The sequence below is a fragment of the Alosa pseudoharengus genome, unplaced genomic scaffold, assembly GCF_046254945.1.
Source record: "Alosa pseudoharengus isolate Yale_2024_CS ecotype anadromous, Long Island Sound unplaced genomic scaffold, YU_APseudo_1.1 YU_APseudo_1.1_scf_15, whole genome shotgun sequence".
In the NCBI taxonomy this organism is placed as follows: domain Eukaryota; kingdom Metazoa; phylum Chordata; class Actinopteri; order Clupeiformes; family Clupeidae; genus Alosa; species Alosa pseudoharengus.
The window spans coordinates 13,221,061-13,246,524 of NW_027468620.1; the positions used below are offsets into that span (position 1 = coordinate 13,221,061).

A 25,464-nucleotide genomic window follows, 5' to 3' on the forward strand; every position below is an offset into this window, starting at 1 on the left:
CATAAAATCCCAATGGGTCGCTTCAAAGACCCTTGAGGGAGAGGGAAGAGAGATAGAGCGCAAGAAAAGAAAGATCACTCCCTCCTTGACCATCCACCCATCATTTATATCTCCCCCCCTCTCTCTCTCTCCTTTTTTCATCTATCTCTTTCTCCTCTCCTCCTTTTATGCCCCTATTCTCTTTATTGAGAGAAAATAAGGGACCTTTTTTTGTTGGTTTGCTTCTGTCTTAACACTGTGAAAGATTTAAATGGTTTCTCCCCGCATCTTTTCTCTGGCTGCACAAAACCAGCCCGGGTTTTTGGATCCGCCCTGACGGTGGTCATAGAAACGGGTCCACTTTGTCAACCCCGCCGCAAAGCATGATGGGCAGATGGCTTTTTGCCACCTCTTGAAAAATTTTCTTCAGAGGAAGATGCTCACAGCGGTCCATCGGAAATGTGCTCTAGTTGCGTTACTAGGACGTACAGTGATTTGTGAAACTCTCCGGAAATGTCTTCTAATTTGATCCCATTTTAGCAAATAAGTGAAGTAAACACCATAAATCCTCTGCTCTAATTTCTCAGCGTTGGTTCTTTATTCTGGATGCAGGCTTTCTGCTGTACTGTGCGCTATTTGCTCTGGGTGAATATGGCGTCGTGTTTGTCTGGGAGTCTCCCCCTGAGCGCACTCTCTTTTTTTTTTTCCTTTTTTTTTCTCTATCCATTCTGTCGAGGGCTGGATAGCGGAACATTGCATTTGACCTTTGCAAAAACAATTTAGACAGCTCCAGCATCCTGCAGGCGTGAAAATGACTCGTGTGTGTGTGTGTGTGTGTGTGTGTGTGTGTGTGTGTGTGTGTGTGTGTGTGTCTGCAGCCGTAACAACAGTGTAATTCCATGATTCCACCCCTCCTTTCTACCATTGCTCGTGTGTGTGTGTGTGTGTGAGAGAGAGAGAGAGAGAGAGAGAGAGAGAGAGAGAGAGAAAGACCAGTAACTCTCCCTCTCCCCAAGCACTGTAGTATGCTGCAATTTTGGTGCTGCCCACCCGGAGGAACACCTTTCCTCATAAAGACTGTGACCGATAAAGGCTGTAACCCAGCTGGCGTGGCGTGATGTGGCATTGCATGGAATGGTGTGGCATTGCGTGGCATGGTGCATTTGACCCATTTGTGGGTGTGTGTGTGTGTGTGGTAGGAAGGGATTGCTTCCCAGAGAACAAAAAATAACTCTAGGAAGAGGAGTAGAATGTCTGTTTGGGAGACAGCAGACAAGCGGGATGAACCTCGCGGCAGGAGAGAAACACGGGAGATGGGAGGAGGACGACAGGAGAGCTGGACTGAAATGGACTCAGATGGACGTCTGGGAAAGGAGAGGGCACGATGGAGACGGATCGATGCCCAGAGACCAAGAGACTTGATGAGATGGACTGCCGGGGCTCTGGCGGCAGACAGATTGGACAGGAGTGGGCTCGGCTCGGCTCGAGCTCCCGCAGTGAAGCCCGCTTCATGATTTTCAGGAGTGCTTTAACTACTGATCTGGAGTCAGTTGTGCCTGTGCATGAAAGGTGCTCCAGCACTAGTCCCAGCATCAGCAGTAAATGTGCATCAGCACAGCTGGTCCCAGCACTGAATACATTAGCTATGGGTAATATGGCTGCAACAACTCTGAGCTCAATATGCTGAGGAGGAGGAGTGGCAATATACGATATGTCATCCTGCCTACAGCTGGATCACCGCCATGGTGATATCTGCTACCAACGCCACTCTCACTTGTGCCATATTGCTTAATGAACACACCATACAGTAATACATCTAATAGTTGTGTTCATGATACACACAGTTCTGCAACAAATGCACATGGACACCTTATTGTATTAGGAAAATTGTGTGAATTGCATACGATGTGAAAATGTCAATGTGCAACTATATTGTCAGTATCAGTATATGAACAATTCTTATGATGGAGAGGAATGATGTGTGTTATTATATATTATACACACACATATATATATATATATATATATATATATTACACAGCCATTTTGAAAACAAGATGCTGGCTTGTGCTAGTTAGCACTGCTTCAGGGAGATTGCGAGTGAGATGCCATCTCTGGGTAAAACAGCTCAGTCTTTGTAACGTTGGTCAGTCCACTTTTTTTGTGTGTGTGGGTTTGTACGTGGTGTTTGATTCCATTTTTATTTGTGCAACCTTTAAAGTTCTCAGGCGCTGTGCTGGAATTCAGATGCAGGTCAGTCTGTTTCAGATTTGAAAGTAATACATGATTACATATCAAAACTAAATCCTTTCTGTAAGCCCTGTGAGTGTTTGTGTGAAGGGAGCTGTCCGTGGTAGTCTGCTCTTCTGCATGTCTGTGGACACTTTGCTTCTGTTTGTGGATGGCGACTGAACTTGGACCAACTATGAGTAACAAACAACTCAGTCTGGCATCTGAAGAACTCATCCAACAATATTCTCATGGATAATAAGCATCTGGGAGAAGGGGTGGGGGTGGATTTAGAGGTGTGTGTGTGTATTTTGTCTGTGTGCTCTAGTCTTTGCATCTGCCTGTGATTGTTCTTCCCTGCTGTGTGTGTTTGTGAGAGGTCTCTGTGTCTTTCCCTTTGTGTGATTGTCTGAGGGAGTGCAAAAGAGACCGTGTGTGTGTGTGTGTGTGTGTGTGTGTGTGTGTGTCTGTGTGTGTGTGTGTTTTGGAGAGATTACTAAAGGACTGGGCCAGTTTCTCGAGCGAGCTGTCTGCAAAGCCCCTTCCCAGCCCGTCGCGCTCTGACACTTCATGACAGTCCGGCGTGCGCTCTTCGCCCTAGAAATCCCCCACAATCCCCTGCTGTGCACGCTAGCGGGGCGGGGCGTGAGACTCTGTGTGTTTGTGTGGCTCTGAAGTCTATTTAAAGAACCAACGCAGTGCACCACGACCGAGGCGCACTGCCTCGCCAACCTCTGCCACCCTGTGCCACGCCTGAGTGAGATCGCCCAGCTCATCCGTTTCAATTTGCACTAACGGCGGCGTGTGTCAGGCTTCTGCGCCGCCGTCGCTGCCGAATCAAGCAATTAGTTCAGTTCGCCCGGCGAATAGGAGAGTGGATGTGGAGTAAACAGCATATGAAATTTTCCATCATGCCCTGGTGACACCCCCAACCCACTGGCCTTGCCTGATGAGAAATTGGTGCTGTAACCACATATGTGAACCAGGCACACACACACACACACACACACACACACACACACACACACACACACACACACACATATATATATTCTCTGATTTGAATAGTGTTTTTGCATACAGTATGGTAGTGGGGATTCTGCCCACACACAAATCAGAGAAACTTGTGGACCAGGACATTTTTTTTTTTGTCTTGGCAGGCTTGATCACACATACATGTATGTAGAATAACACACAAAGACTTCTCTATGTGTCGCTTAGCTCAGTCAACACACACAGACAGGCATGCATACAGTACATACAGGCAGAATGACGCATGAAGACAAAGCAAGCGTCTATTGCTTTCCTTTAACTCGTAATCACACTGTGGAGAACATGTGAATAGTGAAACAATGTCCTCTCACAATACACACACACACACACACACACACACACACACACACACACACACACACACACACACACACACACACACACACGCTCGCTGTGCCTGCTGCTGTTTCTCCTGCTATCGCTCCTCCTCCTCCTCCTGCTGCTGCTGCTGCTGCTGCACACACGTATACAAAGGACTGTTTGTGTTTGTTACAAGTTCAATAAAGAAGAATTTGTTGCAGTCACCCACCCACCAATATGCTGATTCCAAATGCATTCATCCATGTTTAGCATTTACATTCACAGATGCATACATTTCACTACACACACACACACACACACACACACACACACACACACACACACACACACACACACACACACATAAATAAAACATAATCTCATAATGTCAGCTTATATGATCCTGTGTGTTGTCACAGGCAAATTCTTTTTTTTTTTAACAGCAGAATTATCTTGTGTTATCTTCACAGCATGCATCAAACACACACACACACACACACACACACACACACACACACACACACACACACACACACACACACACACATACACACATGCAATTACTGTGATATGCTGCACTAATGGTGGCTAACTACAATATGCGTGTGTGTGTCTATGTTTTTGAATTTGTCTGTTTTGTGTGTGTGTCTGTGTTTTTGAATGTGTGTGTGTGTGTGTAGGCTTGTTGCGAGACGGCGGGGGGGAAATTAAATAATAATGGGACGCAGGTCTCGCGTCATTCCACCTCCTCATCTCTTATTTACGGTCCCCTATCTATGGAAACTCCTAGCCACTCTCCTCTCCTCCTCCCCTCCTCTCCTGTGACATTTCACTCCATCTTGCTCTTTCACCTTCACTCTCTCTCTTCCTCTCTTCCTTTATCTGTCTTTCTCGTTCTCTCTCTCTCACTCTCTTGCTCTCTCACTCACACACACACACACGGACACACTTCCAGTTTCCATTAGTGCAGAGAGCATCCAGTACTGAGATTACCCCCGGCTGGTGATGCCCCTTGGGATTAATAGATAATTCAGTCAGAATGGATCTTAAATAATCTGTGACACATCCTCTGTGTGTGGGCGCACACATCCACATGCACACACTACTTACATTCCCACAATCATACACAATCACACTCATCTTACATTCCCACACTCATGCATGAAGAAGCACATTTTGCCAGACCTCTCTCTCCTTTCATTTTCTGTTGCAGTCCCCCCCTCCTCTCTCTCTCTCACACAGTCTCACTCGTTCCCCCTCTCCCTGTAGCCTGTCCCTCTGCTGTGAAGCATAATAAATTACAGGCACTGATAAGCATGGTAATAAATCATAATTAATGATAAGCATAATCAGTGATAACACCGCCGCCAGTTTAGCTAGCGTCAGCCACCACTCCCTGTGTGTGTGTGTGTGTGTGTGTGTGTGTGTGTGTGTATGTGTGTGTGTGTGTGTGGAGTTGGGGCGGGGTGTGCTGAAGGCCTGTAGTGTGTTTGTGTGTGTGTGTGTGTGATGAGATTAATATTGTTGCCAGCAGTTACATTAAGTCTGTGAGTGTTCTTGTTCCGCTCCATGCTGATTGGTTCACGCCAGCAGTGGAGAGTTGGAGCTGACTTTCCTCTCCACTTGTGTTGTGCTGTGCTGTGCTGTAGCTGCAGCTGCATTAGCGGTCAGTAAGAGGCCCCTGGTCTCCTCTACTCCTGCCCAGAGAGGCTAGCGCTCTGTGGGCTCCGTTCTTAGGTGTGGTGGGCGACGCGTGTTCGCTTTATTAGCCTGGTTCCTCGTATGCCCAGTTAAGGCACCACTATCTTCTATCAGAGCAGCAATACTTTACACTTTACACAATACTTTACACTTTACACAATACTTAACACTCACGTACAAACACACCAACGTGCATATGGTCACACACATATACTTGAATATGCGCGTGTGTACACACACACACACACACACACACACCATCAATCCATCTCATTTGAAGATCGACAAACATTTTTGCACCTTCCCCTCTTATTGTCCACACAGTATATACATACACACACACACACACACACACACACACACACACACACAAACAAACACACACTTCTATTTTTTCTTACACACAAACACACACTTCTATTTTTTCTTACACACACACACACTTCTATTTTTTCTTACACACACACACACACACACTGTGCTTCCCCCAGACTCCCGCCCACAGCTGGAGCCTGAGCGAGTGTGCTGATGACAGGCGGCCATTATCTGGCTGCCTCCCCATCTCTAAGGGCCATGGGGATTGGGCCAGACCAGGGAAATAGGCTATTTCTGGACCGGAATGCCGCTTTTCTCTCATTTCATCCTCTGTGTGTGTGTGTGTGTGTGTGTGTGTGTGTGTGTGTGTGTGTGTGTGTGTGTGTGTGTGTGTGTGTGTGTGTGTGTGTGTGTGTGTGTGTGTGTGTGTGTGTGTGTGTGTGTGTGTGTGTGTGTGTGTGTGTGTGTGTGTGTGTGTGTGTGTGTGTGTGTGTGTGTGTGTGTGTGTGTGTGTGTGTGTGTGTGTGTGTGTGTGTGTGTGTGTGTGTGTGTGTGTGAGAGAGAGAGAGGGAGCTAGGGAGAGAGGTGCAATGGAATGAATGAAGAGCTTCATGCAGCTATGCTGGTGTGCATCGGTCATCAGAGATATGGTGTGAGAAAGGTGGAAAGTTATGGTAGTGCAGTAATATAGAACGAAATGCGGTCAAGGTGTATGTTTATGCTGGTTTTTACAACGGCTTCGAACGTGATTCAGCCAATCGCAATTAAGGACCGGAACTATCAGTTTTAGAAACATATTGTGTGCATGTGCGTGCGTGCACGCGCACGCAATGAGGTGGTTGAGCTTCTGAGAAGACCATTTCGGTTGTCTGTTTACTGATTTATTTATTGAAGATCTTCCACCTTAACCTGCGTCTCTGTGTCCTCCTCTGGTGGTGCCGGCCCCAGTAGCCTGATCTTGTTTTCCCAGCTGAGTTGAGCCCCTACTGAGCCCCTACTGAGCTGAACCGCCTCAGCACCAAGTGTGAACCTGCACAGAATTACACATGAAAGGGAAGCGCCGGTGAATCAGGGGCGACCTTGATTTGTAGAGTCCCGAGAGATGAACCACACAACACTGCCAATTTCACAGCTTTCCCTCACGGCAGAGAAAGGGGAGTGAGAAAAGTGAGAGAGAGAGAGAGAAGGAAAAAGGAGCGAAGCAAAGGTAAATATGGTGTATAGAGGAGGGGAGAGGGACAAAGACCCAAAAGATGGGAGGATCAGAGAGAGAGAGAGAGAGTGAAGCGGATGGACGGAGGAGTGCGATGCAGACACGTGTGGTGTATGAGAAGAGAGTGTGGAGAGAGTGGCTAAAGAAGGAGGGATGAGGAAAAGAGGGAGAGATGAGATGGAGAGATGGATGGAGGGGGCATGAGAGCTGATGGATGACTGTGAATTTGGAGCATCAGAAGCTTATGTGATTGATGAGGGGGGAAAACACTGTAAAAAGAGAGTCTGTGTGTATGTGTGTGTAGGAGTGTGTGTAGGAATGTGTGTGTGTGTGTGTGTGTGTGTGTGTGTGTGTTTCGATCTGCAATGCACCCACGTACCTGTTAAATGTTTATCGAATGTCCTTCCATATTTCCTTTTATCTCTGCAGTCCAGACAGCAGTAAAGCCTCACTGATGAAGGCTTTAGAGATATGCTTTGTGTGTGTGTGTGTATGTGTGTGTGTGTGTGTGAGAGAGCGTGTGTGTTTTTGTTTGTGTCTTTATCAGCAGGAACAAAGAGGCCCCTAACCCCAAATTCATAAATAATTCAGCTGGAGAATCCCCCCTCGTATTTGGAGATTACCGATCCCAATCGCAGGTGCGACACCAGCGTCTCGCTTGACATCCCCTCCGAACGCCACTCGCTCCTCGTGATTCCCAGCATTCATCTCTCCGTGCCCCCAGCCCTCCCTCCCCACCCCAGCCCTCCCTCCCTCTCTCCCTCCCTTCCTCCCTCTCTCCCTCCCTTCCTCTCTCCACACACCAATGAAAAGGTCACCAGTGAAAGCCCCTAGTTCGGTCCAGGCTGGTCCACACTAGTCAAGCCTATTCAGCGGCAGAATAGACCGACATTAAACGCAATCACAAATACAAGAAGCCAACGGACGATAGAGACTGCATACATCCTGATAGAGCACATTCAACAGCTATGGTCCACAGAGAGAGAGAGGGGGCAGAACATGTCGAAGTCTTTATAAAGCCTTTTTTCCCCGACCTTTTTTTTAAATATTGTTATTTTTCTTTGTAGATGGCTGACAGAAAAGCATGCAGGCTTTCTTTCTCACTCAACTTCCTGTGTGAGCTCGGAGAGCGTCGGAGGTTGAGCAAAAGAGAGATTTTATCGGTCGCCTTCAAGAGGGTTCTCCATTGCCATGAAAGGCTTTTAATCACCAAAGGCCCATTCAGATTGATCCGCCAGCAGCGCTGTTAAGAACACCTTTTTCCTCCCTTAAAGACAGATTTTATCTGTCTAAGTGCTCGTGTAAGAGTTGCACAGGGCTTTCTGACTGTGGCCAATGGGAAGATGTTGATGAACTCCTGTAATAATTTGATGAATTGAATAATTGATCAATTGCACCAAAGAACTAGACAACAACACAGAAGTGAGTTGGCTTTTTTGAAACGAATTCCAGAAGAAAAGCCCACAAAATCCAATACGGCACTTTACTTACATAGCTGAATACACTTTTAAACAGATCACTTGTGATTTGATTTTTCTCTTGGACGAGACAAAGCAGCTGGTGGTGTTCTAGAATAGTCATGAACAGAACTCACCAATAATAGATAGTAAAAGTTAAGCTTTGTACTTGAGATGCTGTTGTGAAAGTAAGCTTTGTACTTGAGATGCTGTTGTGAAAGTAAGCTTTGTACTTCAGTAGTGTCAGAGGCTTTTTGTTCCAATACCCTGGTGATGTAATTAGAGCTTTTGGAGTCCATTGCGGTATCTGTGATGCATCTTTAAGACCGCCGGCTGTTTGTGGGGGCGGTCAAATGGACTGGACCGCACCTGAGGAACAGAGGAGTCAGTCGTGAGGGAGTGTGTGTGTGTGTGTGTTGCGCAGTGCTATTTTGGAATGCCGGTGTGATGGCTCTCTGCTTTGGAGATTGCCGGGGCGTCGCTGTGAGGTCCTGCCTGAAGCTACAGCGGAGCTCAGAAGGCCCCATTACAGCACGAGTGGTGCTGTGTACGCCCCAGTCAACAACATCTCATTTACATTTTTACATTCATTCAGCAGGCGCTTTTATCCGCGCCGACTTACAGAACAAGGAATAACATTCAAGCCACAATGCAGAGCAGAAATTAGGACTGCATCAGTCAATATGTTCCTAGAGGATAAGAGGGCAGACATTTGAAGCGTTTCTTGGTATTTTATGCCCACAACGTTGTCTTCAAGGCAGCGCTGCCTGGAAGACACTAGGGTTAGGCATGGGTTAAGGTTAGGGTTAGGTTTGGGGTTAGGTTTAGGTGCCTTTAAGTCAGTGGTGGCAGCGCTGCCTGGAAGGTGACGTTGGGGGCATAAAACACCATTGAGCATTGTAAGCACTCATGAACAGTGTTGGTCAAGTTACTTGAAAAAAATTAGTTACTGATTACTTATCCAAGAAAGTAATCCAGTTACTTTACTGATTACTTATTTTCAAAAGTAATTAGTTACTTTACTAATTACTTTACTTAGTTACTTTTCAAAAACACACTAGCTATACACAACCTGAATACGCTTTTTTAAAACTTGGTTTTATTAGTTTCAATCTTAACTTTTTGGTGTGTATGTCACTTTAAGGGCGTCTACAGTACACAACTCTCATAATGATCAGCTCCATTCAAATATAAGCCATTGGCTAGTCCACAAACTCCACATTTAGCACAATATTAGCAATAGTGATGACTATATTAAGTTGGTATAAACAGCTAGCTAGACATTTTCTGTTTGCAATTAAAAGTGATCGCTATCTGAGTGGAATGTGTTTCAATCGGCATAGGCTACTGTGCTTCATGTAAATGCTTAGTTTAAGGGAAACAAATTATTAAAGACTTCAACACTCACCAGCCCCATTACAAAACGGCAAAGACCACATTATATTTTTGTCCATTTTCCAAATCACAGTGAATGCAGCCAAAATATTATAATGCCCTGGCTCCTTTTATAACGGGTCAGTAGGCTACAGGGAACCGGCGACGTCCTCTTGAGTCTATTCTCACCTGTTGCAGCATGTCGGGATCTAGGGGTGTCTCAATGAGTTTCACATTCCTGTGCCGGCTTGCTAGGTGCTTGCTCAGATTTGAGGTGGATTTTTTTGCTGTAGACAACATTTTTCTTCCCACGCAGAGTGTACAGCATTAATGTTTTTTCGTAATGTCTGAACTGCAATGAATTAAATGCTCCATGTTCCGTTCTCTCCCGCACTCCATGTCTTGCACACGTGTGTCTGTTGTTTACATCTATGTCGCGCAGCTATAGTCATTGTCACCAGTTAGTCTCACAAAGCAAAATCCATACAGCAAAATCCCAACTTCTTTTACTGTCTATGGCAAAATCACGGTTTAGTAACGCAGTAACGCAGGCTGCTTGCAGGAAAGTAAAAGTAATCTCATTACTGTTTTTGCAATTGTAATCCCTTACTTTACTAGCCTAGAAATCTAGACGCGCCCCTAGCGGCAGCAAATTACATTTGCTGCCAGGGCTAGTCTAGCAACTCTCCGTTGGCTTGTGAGCTCCAGAAATCGAAACTCAATCAGGCCAATGAAATCGTGTATAGAGTCGTTAGGTGGGCTTAACATAATGATTGATGGCAGAGTTGCAACGGTTTGGCTTGAATTCCCTACTACTTGAAAACAAATAAGATGGATGTTGCTGTTGGCGAACAGTGTGACACGAGTTAAGCTTTTATTAAGTTGGCAAATGTTTAAACTAGCCAACTAGCGCCGCTGGTGGGAAACGCATGGGACTCATAGTGCTGCCGCTGTCCTATTGCGTGCAGAGGGAATTTGAAAGACAACTGATTATCCCGCCCCTCGGACTGAGCACTGCGAACGGTGAGTGCCCAGACCCTACATTTTAATGTGGGTCTGGCTCGTCAGGCTATTACTTTACTCGTTATTTGAAAAAAGTAATGGGATTACAGTAACGCGTTACTTCTAACGCGTTACTGCCCATCACTGCTCATGAAAGTGACATCTCTTCAGTGTAAGTGTCACTGGTGCTGGTCGATGGATGTGAATTGTGAAGGTATCTGTAGTCAGCTTCAGGTGGAAGAGAGGCAGAGGGTCGTGAAGTAAAACAAAGTCCTGAGTAGAATCTAAAAGTGATCTCTGTTCTCTCTCTTTCTCTCTTGCCCTCGTGTTTCCTTCTTCTGTTCTCTCGCTCTCTCACTCCAACCCTGGTATTTCATCCCTCTGACATTGTGTATTCGTTCTGGTTCAGTCCAGTATATCTCGACGCTCTTGTCTGTCCTCAGCTTATTTTAGGAACATCAGCTCATGAACGAGGTCTGACGCAGCCAGACTAAACCAGCTTTATTATTCTCTTTCATTTTGGCTAATAAGACCTCTGACACATGCACATGATTTCACACGCGCAGGATTGCAAGCACGCATGCACACACACAAAGACAAATACAAACACAAACTCACTCACGCACGTACACACACTCTTTCTTTCCCATGTTATGTTACTCACACACACACACACACACACACACACACACACACACACACCTCACTCACAGGTGGCAGCTGAGTCGAATTGCTTTGTTTGTTTGTCTCTCCTTTGCTCTCTCTGAAAGACACAAAGCAAGGTTAGACCACTAAACTCTCTCTCTCTCTCTCTCTCTCTCTCTCTCTCTCTCTGAAAGACACAAAGCAAGGTTAGACCACTAAACTGTCTCTCTCTCTCTCTCTCTCTCTCTCTCTCTCTCTCTCTCTCTCTCTCTCTCTGAAAGACACAAAGCAAGGTTAGACCACTAAACTGTCTCTCTCTCTCTCTCTCTCTCTCTGAAAGACACAAAGCAAGGTTAGACCACTAAACTGTCTCGTCATGCAACCCTCAATGGGTGTGCTTTGGGACCACTTTGGCATGGCTGAAGGTGTGTGTTCATGCGTTTGTATCTGTGCATTTGTGTCAAAGCAACTTAAAGGTCTCGTGTGTGTGTGTGAGAGAGACTAAGTCACTGAATTTATGTTTGTGTGTAAAAAAGACAGAGGGTCTCTCTCTCTCTCTCTCTCTCTCCCTGTCTCTCTCTTTATCTCTCTCTCTTTGATGGCGTGTGTGTTGCGGGCTGCTGATCGATGCTGTGCTTCAGTGGGGATTTGGCCTCTGTCTCTCAGCCTCAATCAGCTCTGATAGGCCATGGCAAATCACACACGGCATCCAAAGTGCCTTTGAAGCAGCAGCAGCAGCAGCGCACCGCTCAATAAACAGCTAGAGATGGACTCTGAGGGAGGTGTGTGTGTGTGTGTGTGGGGGGGGGGGGGGGGGCTTTGTTGTGTGTGTGTGTGGCTTTGTTGTGTGTGTGGGAAGAGGCATCTGTGTGTGCTTGTATTTGGGATTTTGTGTGGGAACACGTGTGTGTGTGTGTGTGTGTGTGTACAGTATGTGTGTGTGTTTGATTGACTGCCTTGTCAGATTGCAGGCCTTTAGCGAACCTCTCCTTTGTTCCCTGGCTGATCTAGCCTGTATCTGTGCTCCAGAGAGGCCCCCTCCATCAGCGCAATCAAGCGCACACTCCCACCTGCCCATCTGACCCTCCCTCTTGGCCCTCTTATCGTCCCGCTGAGCGGCTCCTCTAACGGTCCTGTTGTGTTTCTCTTTCCCTCTGTGTGTCCACAGAAGCGCGAGGACGTGCAGTCCGACTCCAAGCCGAGCCCCAGGAAGAACGCCGAGCCCTCCGTCGACCTGCTGGGCCTGGGTGAGTCTGCTGAAGAATTCAGTACCAACCATCACAACCCTACCGACCAGTCCTCCTGTGAGCACCTCTCTCTCTCTCTCCCGCCTGGCCAGGCCTGGCCTGGCCTCTCTACTGGCCCTTTGGCCCTGGCCTTGGCAGAGACGCAAGGAGGAAAGCGGATCTGTCTGAAAGTGTCCGTGTTGCTGACCAGGAGAGGAAAGGAGAGATCAGTAGAGTAGGACAGAGGAGAGGAATGGAGAGAAATGGAAGAGAGGAGAGGAGAGGAAAGGAGAGGAGTGTAGAGTAGAGAGGTGGTGACTGGAGGGTACGGGAGAGGAGGAGAGAAGCGAGAGGAACCAATGAATGGAGCGACGGCAGAGTCGTGGCCATGGAGCCCTCCATGACGTGCTGCAGTGCCGTCACCATGGCCACAGGGGTGACGGTCACCTCGCGTTCACCTCCCCATGTCATTTGGGAAATGTGGAAACAAAAAAACCACACTATCGCTCGACTTGCGTAATGGATTGTCATCAGGCTCTCTTTCCCCAATCAATTCCAAAACTGGATGGGAACTCGTCCCGTCACGCATAGGAGCTCACACACACACACATAGAGATTTGGAATGGATGGGAGATTAGGTATAGATTTGACCAACTGGTGTGTTGCTCTTTTAATCTGTGAGTCTGTGATTGAGACTGACTGTGTGGAGGCAGGTGATTTAATCTGTCCTGTGTGTGTGTGTGTGTGTGCGCGTGTGCATGCGTGTGTGTTTGTGTTGTGTTGTGTTGTGTTCTTTTTTTTTCTCATTTCTCTCTCCTTTCCTCACCTTCATTGCCTTTCACACTCTGTCCATCAACTCTGTCTCTCCTCCTAGTTGTGTCGCCTCATCTTTCTCTTACCCTCTGTCTCTCCTCTCCTCTCCTCATCATGCTCCCTCCATCCCTGTCTCTTTCTGTCTCTCTCTATCTTTCTCTCCTCTCTTCTCTCTTCTCTCTCTGTTGTTGGCATATTGCACTCTCTCCCCCCCCCCCCCCCTCTAAGTCTCTCCTTACCCTGAGGCAGTGGTGGTGCTGGGTGCGGCGGGCAGGCAGGGGCAGGTCTGGCTCTTTAATCACGGCCTCATTGATCGCCACCGCCACCTCTGCATCAGGCCCAGGGATGACCGCCACGACAAATGGCCCCCTCTTTTTCCAGGAAATGAGAGTTCACCCACTCCCAACCCCACAGCTATATTTGGATGATGTTTGTCTCTCTGTGTGTGGATGTGTGTCTGATTGGGTGTCTGTGTCTGTGTGTGTGTGTGTGTGTGGATGTGTGTCTGATTGGGTGTCTGTGTCTGTGTGTGTGTGTGTGGATGTGTGTCTGTGTCTGTGTGTGTGTGGATGTGTGTCTGATTGGGTGTCTGTGTGTGTGTGAATGTGTGTCTGTGTCTGTGTGTGTGTGGATGTGTGTCTGATTGGGTGTCTTTGTCTGTGTGTGTGTGTGTGTATGTGACTGGTAATGGGTGAGGTAAGTTCAGGGCAGGCGAGCGTTATGACTGAGTGGGCTAGGAAATGGAAGGAAGGAGTGTGGAGAGACCACAGATTGGTATTTAGTTAGAGGAGGGAGAGTGTGTGTGTGTGTGTGTGTGTGTGTGTGTGTGTGTGTGTGTGTGTGTGTGTGTGTGTGTGTGTGTGTGTGTGTGTGTGTGTGTGTGTGTGTGTGTGTGTGTGTGTGTGTGTGTGTGTGTGTGTGTGTGTGTGTGTGTGTGTGTGTGTGTGTGTGTGTGTTGACATAGGGGTTCAGGTGACAGGGACTGCGATTGAACCATGCATCTTCCTGACACCTGCCCCAAAGCCAGACAAACTCCTCATGGCCTACCTCCTTCTGACAAACTCCAGCCATCCCTTAGTAAACAGATGAAACACACAGCATCTTTTACAGGTGTTACCATAGGAACAACATCTGAGTAACTCTGGTACCGTCTCCTTAACTCAGTTGGGGTCCAGCGCTCTCTCTCCCATCCACTCTATAAACTACCACCTCACTCTCACTCTTTTGTTGACAGTTGAGGGATGACATTTCTGAATAGATGTTTTTCCTCTATGATGCCCTGATGCATACAATAATTTTGATGTCCTCAAAAACACCGCCTGGACATTTCTTGTCTGTCTGTCTTGTCTGCCTTTCTCATTCACTCTCTCTCTCTCTCTCTCTCTCTCTCTCTCCCCATTCCCTCTCTTTCCCTCTGTCTGTCTCGCTCTCTCTTGTTCTCCTTTCTCTCCCTCTCATTCTTTCTCTCTCTCTTCCATCCCATCTCCTTCTCTTTCTCTACCTCTCTTTCTCTCCCTCTCTTTCTCCTCCATTCCCTCTCTCTGTCTCTCGTTCTTTCTCTCTCCCTCTCTCTCTCTCTCTCCCTCTCTCCCTCTCTCCATCCCTCCCTTCCTCTGTCCCTCTCTTTCTCTCTCTCAGCAGAGGCATTTGTTGAGTTTTATTAGATTTCCCCTCCATTTGTATTCAGTCAATAAGGTGAAGAAGTGCCAGGCAGCAGCAGGTGTGTGTGTGCGTGTGTGTGTCTGCGTGTGTGCGTGTGCGTGTGCGTGTGTGCGCGTGTGTGCGTGCGCCCAGAGAGGGGGGGCCCATGTGCTCACACAAGGCCATTTCTTTAACAGCACTTTCTTATTACCCACAATTTACTGTCCTGTTTTCAGAGCTTTCACATATTTTCAGAGCATCTTTTAGACTGTTGTCACGATAAAAGCAGCATGCCATGTCAATTTCACTGAGTTTTTACGATATTTTGGTGAAATTCAGGTTCATGCATCCTCATATTCGCCACTGCACATTATCCACCAACCAAGTCTTTACCAACACTGATTGATAGGCCTGCCAATCCTGTTGACGTACCAATTAGTTGGGGTAACTGCTTATTGACAGAGAATGTGGTGGGTATTTTGATCTGCCATTTGTTTTTGTTCTCTTCTGCTAAGGCTCATTTTCAGGACATTGACCGTGGCACACTGCAGCTTTAAGTGACTGCTGTGACAGTAACAGTGGGGGAGGGGGGGCAGTCACTGTTACCTCAGTCATCAGTGGGGCGCCTTGTGTGTGTGTAATGTATGTGTGTGTGTGTCGGTATGTACAGTATGAGACTGTGTGTGTGTGTGTGTGTATGTGTGTGTGTGTGTGTGTGTGTGTGTGTGTGTGTGTGTGTGTGTGTGTGTGTGTGTGTGTGTCGGTATGTACAGTGTGTGTGTGTGTGTGTGTGTGTGTGTGTGTGTGTGTGTGTGTGTGTGTGCGTGCCAATGGCCCCTGCTGAACTGTGACATTCAGCATGAGTGCTGGAACCTCGCTGGGGCCCCGGGGGGTCCCTCCAGGGGCCGGATGAGAGACGTGCAGGATGAGCTCCCTAACCTTTGAGTCAGCCAGCAGAGAGAGACACACACACACACACACACACACTCACTCTCTCAGTGGCCACCACCAACACCACTCCACAGCCTCCTGTAGGGCTCTCTCTCTCTCTCTCTCTCTCTCTCACAATCTACCTCTTCTGACTCTGCCCTTCTGCCTCTCTCTCCCTTCATCCCTTTGCTTTGCTCTCTTTCTCACTGACCGGGTCTTCCTATTCCTATTCTATTGACTCCCATCCATTCATCCATTCATCCATTCATTTTCTCACTGGCTCTTTGCTTGTGCTTCTGTTATGTCACCAGTCCTCACATTTCCAGTGGAATGTGGAAAGATCGAGTTGGGGAAGAGACGTAGAGGTTTAATTCACCTCCAGTGACCGGAGCGATGGTGTGCGTTCGATTCTTTCAATGGTTTCAGACAGCAGGCCCATTTTTTTTTTTCTTTTCAACTGTGTGCTCTTCACACAGACATTGCCGGCGAGAACGTTTTTGTCGAGTGGGCCAAAGTGAATGTGTTTGCGATGAAAGCATCTCTCTTCACTTGAGCCACAAGGTCGTGCATTGGCTAAAGGACCTGCTGGTGTCTGGCTTCAATAATGCTAAAAAACTTTTTTTTTTCCTATGATTTCAGTCACTTACATATCCTTATTGCTATTTGACTATTTAAACATTTAATGTCTCTCTCTCTCTCTCTCTCTCTCTCTCTCTCTCTCTCTCTCTCTCTCTCTCTCTCTCTCTCTCTCTCTCTCTCTCTCTTTCTCAGATGCCCCAGCGGCGGGGGCAACAGGCAGTGCTGTAGGGGCAGGAGGCAGCGCTCCCATCAGTGACGACCTGGACATCTTCGGGCCCATGGTGTCTAATCCTCTGCCCTCCAGCGCCAGCACAAACCAGGTACACACACACACACACACACAGCAAACTCTAAAGCTAATTCCTGCCAACAGTTCTAGCAAATAACTACAGACTGATACTGTCCGCATGTCTGATTGTCACAGGCGCCCAATACACACACACACACACACACACACACACACACACACACACAAAAGGCAGACTAAATGAAAATATGGCATTTGTCTTCCCATCCTCCTCCTCCTCATCTGCTGCTTGAGAGGCATGGTGAGAGAAAGTGAGAGAGAAACAGAAAAGGTCAGACTCAATTGTTATAATTTCTTCCGCGAACAGGAATGATTATATTTACCTCCCCCGTTACAGCTGACAGGATAGATTTGTCCAGCAGCCAGACAAGGCATGCGCCGAATAGTATGAGTAACGTTAAGTGATCTTGGAGAGAGAGAGAGAAGGACAGAAAGAAAGAGAGATAGAAAGAGAGAGAGAGATAGAAAGAAAGAAAGAAAGAGAGAGATAGAAAAATGGAGAGAGAGAAAGGGTGATTAACAGAAGCATAGAGGAGCAGAGAACATGGAGAAGGAGCGGAGAACAATATCCGTGAAAGAGCAAATAAAGAGGGAGTCATGAGGTTTAGAGAAGAAAGAGAAGAACACTCCTGCGCTCTGCAGTTTATATAAGTGCGCTCGCTTTCTCTCCCTAACACAATAGCGCTCTGCCCTCCTCCCGTCAGGATTCAAATTCAAAACTCACCAGAGCCCTGGCTTGGCACTACACACACACACACACACACACACACACACACACACTGCACGCACCATGCATACTAATATGCACACACCATCAGCACACACCATCAGGTTCAAATGGCTTTTCCTTTTTTCAGTAGCCTGTGCAACACCCCCACCTGTGTCTCTTTGTGTGCCCAGCTCCCTGAGATCCAGTGCAGGGAGAGAGGGATGAATGAAAAGAGAGAAAGCGAACCCTCGACCCTCCTCCTTTACTTTGTATTCTCACTTCCTCCCTGTTTCCATGTGGTTGAGTGGAAGAAAAGAAAGCGGAGCCATCAACATGCTCCCCCTGAGCCTCCATGCCCACTTCAAACTGAATTGAAGAGAGGGAGGGAGAGAGAGAGAAAGAGGGAGGGAGGGAGGGAGAGAAAGAGAGAGGCCTTTACCTGGCTGCCAGGCCTCTGTGTGGTGGCCCCTACAGAACAGGCTGGGCCTGGAGCCAGTAGTGCTGACTGAAGACCCTCTCTATCGCTCTCTCTCTCTCTCTCTCTCTCTCTCTCTCTCTCTCTCTCTCTCTCTCTCTCTCTTTCTCCCGTGCTCTCTCTGTCTCTCTCTTTCTCTCTCTCTCTCTCTCTCGCGTGCTCTCACTCTTTCTCTCTCTCTCTATCGCTCTCTCTCTCTCGCTCTCTCTCTCTCTCGCCACTGAACAGCATGGCCCTCAAGAGACCCGTTCACGCTCTGCCTGTCCTCAGATCAGCGGCGGCCATGATCCAGGCTGCCCCTCAAGGGTGCTGACGTGGACCGCTCCAACTGTCCCCAGACCAGGGAGGTTATCCTCCAAGGCAGGAGGAGCAGGGAGCAGGGCCCAGACTGGCTGGCAGGCGTGGGGATCCGTCCCAACTGTCCACAGAACAGTGAGGGCTTCTCGCTCTTGGGGGGGTGCAGGCTGACACAAACTGCTCCCAGATCAGCGGGCCCCAGGCTGCACGATCAAAGCCTCTTTCAATAAGTGTTGCGGTCTCACATGAGCCAAGAGTGTTTTACTCCAGTTTAAAGCACCCACCCCACACACACACACACACACACACACACACACGCACACACACACACACACACCCAGGGCAAGACAGAGGCATCACAGAGCTGTGCCCTGAGATAGCTAGGAAGCGGAACAGGGAAGGAGTCCCCATGAGAACCCTTTAAACTGCATCCCACACTCAACACAAGCTGTGTTGTCCCTATCTGGACACAGAGATGTGTTAAAAAAATGCAAGTTGTTTTCAACACATCCATTTTCAGAGTGCAACCTCTCCTCGTTGAGAGCAGAATTGAAAGTGCATTCAGTAGATGAGAGCTGGTTTAAATTGGGCACGTTCTCTACGTTCACCACTATGATCTACTGACCAATGACCATCATGGCTGTATTAGATCGGCTGTATGACCATCATGGCTGCATTAGATCAGTGCTGATGCTGAGTGCTGCTGAGGTGTCTTAAGGTGCGAGGTTGTGGTTCTTCCTTCACGTCTTTTTTTGTTACCGTCTCCCCTCTTTCTTTCTTTCTGTCTCTCGCTCTGTCTGTGATCTGAGCGACAAGCGCGGGGACCCATCAGAAGAATCTGCAGGCTCGCACGGCACTCTGAAAGCGGATTAGGAGGCATTCTCCATATCTCCAAATGCGCCAATTATAGAAATGAGATTACAATTCTGGGTGCGCCAGGATTTGTGTTATCCCCAGCTGCCCCCCCCCCCCCTCCCCCTTTAGAGAGAGAGAGAGAGAGAGGGGTGGTTAACACACTGAATTCAGAATTCCCTGAAAGAGAGATGGAAAAGGAAGGGGTGCAACTTAAGGTCTTGAGACTTTGCTGTGGAGGTTACCATGTTACCGTGGCATGTGCTGTTGCCATGGCGAGGTGCGGGGTTGTGAGAGTTCCACGGGTGAGCCACTGTGATTGGCTGTCAGGCCGGCTTCTGTGCTGGGGCTGTGGAGGCCTGGCTTGACTTGGCTGGGCTGCTCCGCTCCTTCAGAGAGAGAGAGAGAGAGAGAGAGAGAGAGAGAGAGAGAGAAGGTCTGTTCTGCCTGGATAGTTACGGGAGACAGCAGCCCAGGCTCCCCATCCATCCCCTCTTCTCACTGTTTCCTCTCCAGAGTTAACATGCGCTCTCTCTCTTTCACACTCTTCCTCTCGCGCACGCTCTCTCTCTCCCTCTCTCGCCCTCTCACTGCCTGTGCATTTTAATCCTTCCTACTTTCTCTCCTCCCTCTCATCCCCAACTCATCTACCTCCAGCTGTGTGCACCCACCCTAATCAACTCCCTGCCCTGCCACAGATGCACTAGCACACACATCACTCTTCTCTCCGTCTCAGATGCAGACATATTCTCTCTCTCTCTCTCTGTCTCTCTATAAATATAAATATAAATATATATTATATATATTTATTTATTTATATTTATACAAATATATGAGGACATGCGTGGATATATGCGTGTGCACAAAATATATATATATATATGTGTGTGTGTATGTATGTATGTATGTAGCGCACGCACGCTCAGAAATCCCCCAGGGTAGAGCAGAGCGGAGCAGAGTTATGTTGGGTGAGTGAGCGTCAGTCGGAGCTCCCCTGCATCGCTGATTTGGGCTGGATTGCGCTCTGATTGCACATCCCAAACCTCTCTCTCTCTCTCTCTCTCTCTCTCTCTCTCTCTCTCTCTCTTTCTGTTATTTCACACTCTCTCCACTTTCCCACACCTTCATTTACCTCCCACACCCCCCCCCCCATCTTTCTCTCTCTCTTTCTCTGGTTTCCTCCCCTCTCTGTTACAATGTGAAAGGGCCAACTACTCTTTGAGTGTAAATCTGGTCCACCTCTCTGCATCTGATTGCAGTGTGTTGAGCTAAATCGGTTGCTCCCCCACCAACGGTCAGTGATGCCGCTGATTCCTATTCTCCTGCTCCATAGGTGGGGTGAGACAAATTGTTCCGAAGCACTGAAATGTGTAGCTGTGGGGGGTGGGGGGGGGGGGCGGGTCTGGTGCATTAGCCAGGTGTGCATTGAAAGCTGACACAGAGATGCACTGATGGATCTGCAGGCCAACAGGGCCAGGGACTGGGATGTGGGGTGCTGTTCATGGACTGCTCTGCTGTCTCTTTTAAGAGCTTTAACAGCTTTTCTAGTTCTACAGTATTCTCGCCATATGCGTCATATTCACTGGCCGCAATAGATGCTGTGTACTCTACACACACACACACACACACACACACACACACACACAATCACATCCACACCATTGTGATGATCCCATTAGTAAAAATGCAATGCTATTTGAGGTCACTGGTGTCTAGTCATATGCACTCAATGAAATGATGAAATGCATTATACTCCAAGCCGTACTCACAGAAAGCGGCTCATTGTAGCGGGATTATGGGCTGTTTCTTACAGCACGCAGCGTGAATGTGCACCTGCCTCAGTAAGACCTGTGGGTTCTCCTATGACTCCTATAATAAAGCTTTTATTTTGTTTGCAATGGATTTTGCACACACAGAGATGCACACACACAAATGGTTGGTTTTCTGATGTGCACAGAAACAAACACACGCACATCGCACATACTGTACATACACAGAAAGAGTGTACGTGTACACAAACATTCACCCACGCGCAGGGTGAGCTGTGTTAGGTGTGCGCGTGTGCGTGTGCGTGTGTGTGTGTGTGCGCGCGCTTGTGCGTGCGTGTTTGTTTCCCATCAGCCCAGATGGTTCTCGGTATGGCTGATGCGTGATGAAACAGGAGCCGTTTCAGGCTCCGGTCTTTCATGTAAAAAGCCTGCGGATATCTGACGCCTCCGAAAATGGCTGTCAGGAGCGCTTTCTGTCTCTCTCTCTCTCTCTCTCTCTCTCTCTCTCTCTCTCTCACGCTGAGTGAGAAAGCGGCGCGAAGGAGGGGAAGAGTGGAGAGGAGGAGGGTAAACGCGGCGGACTCCTGCGATTATCCCGAGTCACGACGAATCAGCTGGTGATTCGAGGCAGCCTCTCTCGGCTGCGGGAGATCCAGCCTTAATCACTCTTCAGCAGGGATTTCAGAATGAGCTGCGCGATTGTGCTGTTTTTGCACATGTCTACACGGTGTGCCTACAGCCTGTCTGAGACGGAGATAAAGAGACGTTGCTCGTCTTTGTGCTTGTCTGTTGCATCGTGTATGTGTTGAAGAAGGAAAGTCTCTCATCTTCTCACACTCGCAATTAAAACAAAAAAAAAGACTGAAAAAAGACTTGACAAGGGATGTCAAATCGTGTACAAACATTCATTTAGATAAATCGATTCATGAGGACAATAATCGTGTGTGTGTGTGTGTCTGTGTGTTTTTTTTTATATGCGTGTGGTATTTTAGGCTGAAAGATTAGCTTTGCCATACACTGGTGGTTATTAGATGGACACACACAGTGTTAAAGCCCTCTCAATCACACAGCCCATCCATCTCTTTTAGCATTCCATCCTTATACCCTGCACTGAGGCACACGCACATACACACGCACACACACACACACACACACACACACACACACACACAGACACCTACAGTATGCCTTATGCTTTTTCACACCCATCTCAGTTATACAAACACTCCCACTCTTGTTCACACACACACACACACTTGCCAACTCCAGACTGTTCACACCCTCTCGGTTCTCTCTCAGGAACGCTCAGCTCTGGGGTGCCGTACCGACCCTGGTCCACTGCACTCGGTGGCTACGGTGCGTTCTCGTCCAATTCACACCAACCATGAAACGTTCTCAGAACCGATTATCGCTCACTGTCAATGGGCCCGCGGGCCAGACAGACAGGTTCCATCCTGACCCAGTTGGGGGAGAAAGCTATACAGAGAGAGAGAGAGAGAGAGAGAGATGGAGGCAAGGGGAGGGAGATGGAGGAGACAAGAAGGGGCCAACACTGAATAAAGGGATAAAAACAGACAGGAAAGGGATGAAGATGAGACCGAATCCAAGCATGCCGCGCACACACACACACACACACACACACACACACACACACACACACACACACACACACACACACACACACACAGGGGAAAGGAAACACAAACACGGCTTTGGATCACACTGGATTTGTGCATGCCATTATTTGTCATCAAACATGGAGGTGTTCTCATCATAATCACGATAATGGACATCTACAGTCTGCTTTAACCAATAACACACAAGTAGCTCTACTCAGGCAGGAAAAGTGGACAAGAAAAGTGTCATTTCTGTTCAGTCCAGAAATAGCCATTCATTAATAATTCTGCGATATCCCCCTAACCACAGCTCCATTCAGTTTAGACTGGTGTTGCTGGTTTGTGGATAAACGGTTTGTGGCTCATTAAGATATGTCATCAAGCATCTGATTAATGGTACATTTAGTGTAGACACTCAGAGGAACTGCATGCATACATTGTCAGAGTAGTCTGTTGTTGGTTTACTTTTGAGATCATCAGGCACCTTTTTACGATGCTTTAATTCTGAATGCCAGTCTTGGAAGCTATTTCTGTTTTTTGCTTACACTAGTACACAAGGAGATGAGAGGGAGGACGAGGAAGAGGAGACCGTCTGACTGACTAGACAGAGAGGTCTCCCTCTGCCCACATGCACCCACAACGGCTGGGATATTTAAGGAGTGTTTATGCATATTTTAAGAGCTGTGGACGGCTGCCGGGAGCAAAGACTCCTCATTTGTCTCCCCAGACTGGCTGAAATGGCCTTAATTGCTCCAACTCCCATGCGTAGAGAGTGTGTGTGTGTGTGTGTGTGTGTGCATGTTTGATCATCCTTCATGTAAGGAAATAGAGGAAAGTGTGTGTATCTGTGTTTTTTTTTTCCTACGGACGTGCTTTACTTTAAGAAATATGTTGGCTTTTGTATGTGTCCATGTGTACATCTGTGTGCACTTGCGTTGTGTATGTCTGCGTGTGCGTACAGCCACAACAGCCTCTTCAGGGATCAAAGGTCACTGGCATTCATGGAGATTCCATCGGCTCGCATCGACATATTGATCCCCGGCCTGCGTCTTAGTAAGGCGTATAATTATAATGATGTCCTGGGGTTACGGTCAGCATCTCGCCCCTCTCTGCACCGCGTTTCGGGACCTCTGCCCACGGGCCTGACAGAACGGGGCTATTGATGACCAACAGTGGCCTAGATGCTGTTTTTATGATCTCCGTATTAAATCTTTAAAGGGATATCAATGGCAGTAACGGGACATTCTGTTGAGGGGGCGCGTGTATGTATGAGATGGTGCCTCTGTGTGTTCGTAGAGAATGCGGCAACGTGTGTGTTTGTTCGCTCGTGTCTACGTTTGAAGGTCACATCAAATATAAAGGGTTGAATTGTTCCCCTGGGCATTGAACACAGCGCCGCACCGGCATGTCTCTTTATCTTCCACTCTCTCTCTCTCTCTCTCTCTCTCTCTCTCTCTCTCTCTCTCTCTCTCTCTCTCTCTTTTAGTTTTTTAAATTTAAGTTTTGTTCTTCCTCCACTGATTTCTCCATCTCTCGGTCTCATAGTGGCCTGAACTAGATTAACACAGATCATACCAAAAATATGTGCATGAGAGAAGTAGAGATACATGCAGCCTTGAGGGGCTGTGTGTGTGTGTGTGTGTGTGTGTGTGTGTGTGTGTGTGTGTGTGTGTGTGTGTGTGTGTGTGTGTGTGTGTGTGTGTGTGTGTGTGTGTGTGTGTGTGTGTGTGTGTGTGTGTGTGTGTGTGTGTGTGTGTGTGTGTGTGTGTGTGTGTGTGTGTGTGTGTGTGTGTGTGTGTGTGTGTGTGTGTGTTTGTCTACGTGTTTTACATGTTTGTGTGGGAGAGGGAGCGAAGAGTTTGTCTGCCTAGAGGAGTGTCACCAGAGTACTAATTATGCGTGTGGGGCAGAGAATCTCACAAAGCTCTCCCTGTTACTCAGGAGACTGTGATACCCTCTGTGTGTGTGTGAGAGAGAGGGAAAGGGGGAGAGAGTGAGTTTTGGGTGTGTGGTAAGAAGAAAGAGGGAAGAAGGGGAGGAGAGAAATAGAGGGATGGTTGGAGGGGTGTAAGTGGGTACTATATCTAGGTGGTGGTGTGACTCAATTGGTTTGTAGTCTTGGGGGCGGAGAGCACTCGTGAATTTATGAAGTTGTGTGAATGTCACTGGGAAAAAGGTGTTCAGTGATTTGTGTGTGTGTGTGTGTTGGGGGTCGGTGAATAGAGTATTCACAACCCAGTGTGATTTGTGTGCACAGCGAAGGAGCCTAGTCTATTCTCCTGGTAGGCAAGTGTGTGTGTATGTGTGTGTATGGGGGAAGGGTACGGGTAGAATATTCATTGTGTGTGTGTGTGTGTGCCTCTACATCTGGTAAGTGATATTCAGAATATTCATGGTGTTTGTGTGCGTCACTGTCAGCGGGCATCTGGGAGTGGATATGTGGAATATTCATGCTGTGAAGGAATAGCTATAATATTCAGTGTGTGTGTGTGTGTGTGTGTGTCTGTGTCTGTGTCTGTGTGTCTGTGTCTGTGTGTTGACAAGTGTGGTGTATTACAGTGATATCCCATTTTTAATCCAAAAATATCCATGCGTATAATGTATATGTACTTTGGAACAGATGAAGACAATATCTCTCACTGGCAAACAAACTTAAGGACAAAAGTGTGTGTTTCCCTGTCTCTGAGTCTGAGAGATATCCCACAAGCCCCTTCTCCATGCATTATAGATGCTAATGCACACACACCATCCCCCATACAAAGATCCACTAGATAGATGTGCACAGATGTCCATATTAGTGCAAATCAGAGGCGTGTGCGTGCGCGTCCACATTGACACATTCACTGGTAAATCAGCTTGTTTTATCAGGTGTTTGGAGCAGTCTTGTGGTCTTATCTTGCACAACTACTGCACTGCGCTTATATGTTGTGTAAGCTCAGCCTCCTATGGTCCATAAGCTTAGACACACACACACACACACAC

The 25,464-nt window shown here is 47.7% G+C and overlaps 1 protein-coding gene across 6 annotated transcripts in view; it reads left to right on the top strand.

The window, feature by feature from the left end:
* Positions 1 to 25,464, top strand: part of smap1 (small ArfGAP 1) — a 133,925-nt gene that overhangs the window by 92,212 nt on the left and 16,249 nt on the right. For all 6 annotated transcript variants that reach the window (XM_076285620.1, XM_076285622.1, XM_076285624.1 and 3 more), the window contains 2 exons: positions 12,437 to 12,515; positions 16,650 to 16,777. In XM_076285620.1, the coding sequence (XP_076141735.1) occupies positions 12,437 to 12,515; positions 16,650 to 16,777 (207 nt within the window). The remainder of the gene's footprint in view (positions 1 to 12,436; positions 12,516 to 16,649; positions 16,778 to 25,464) is intronic.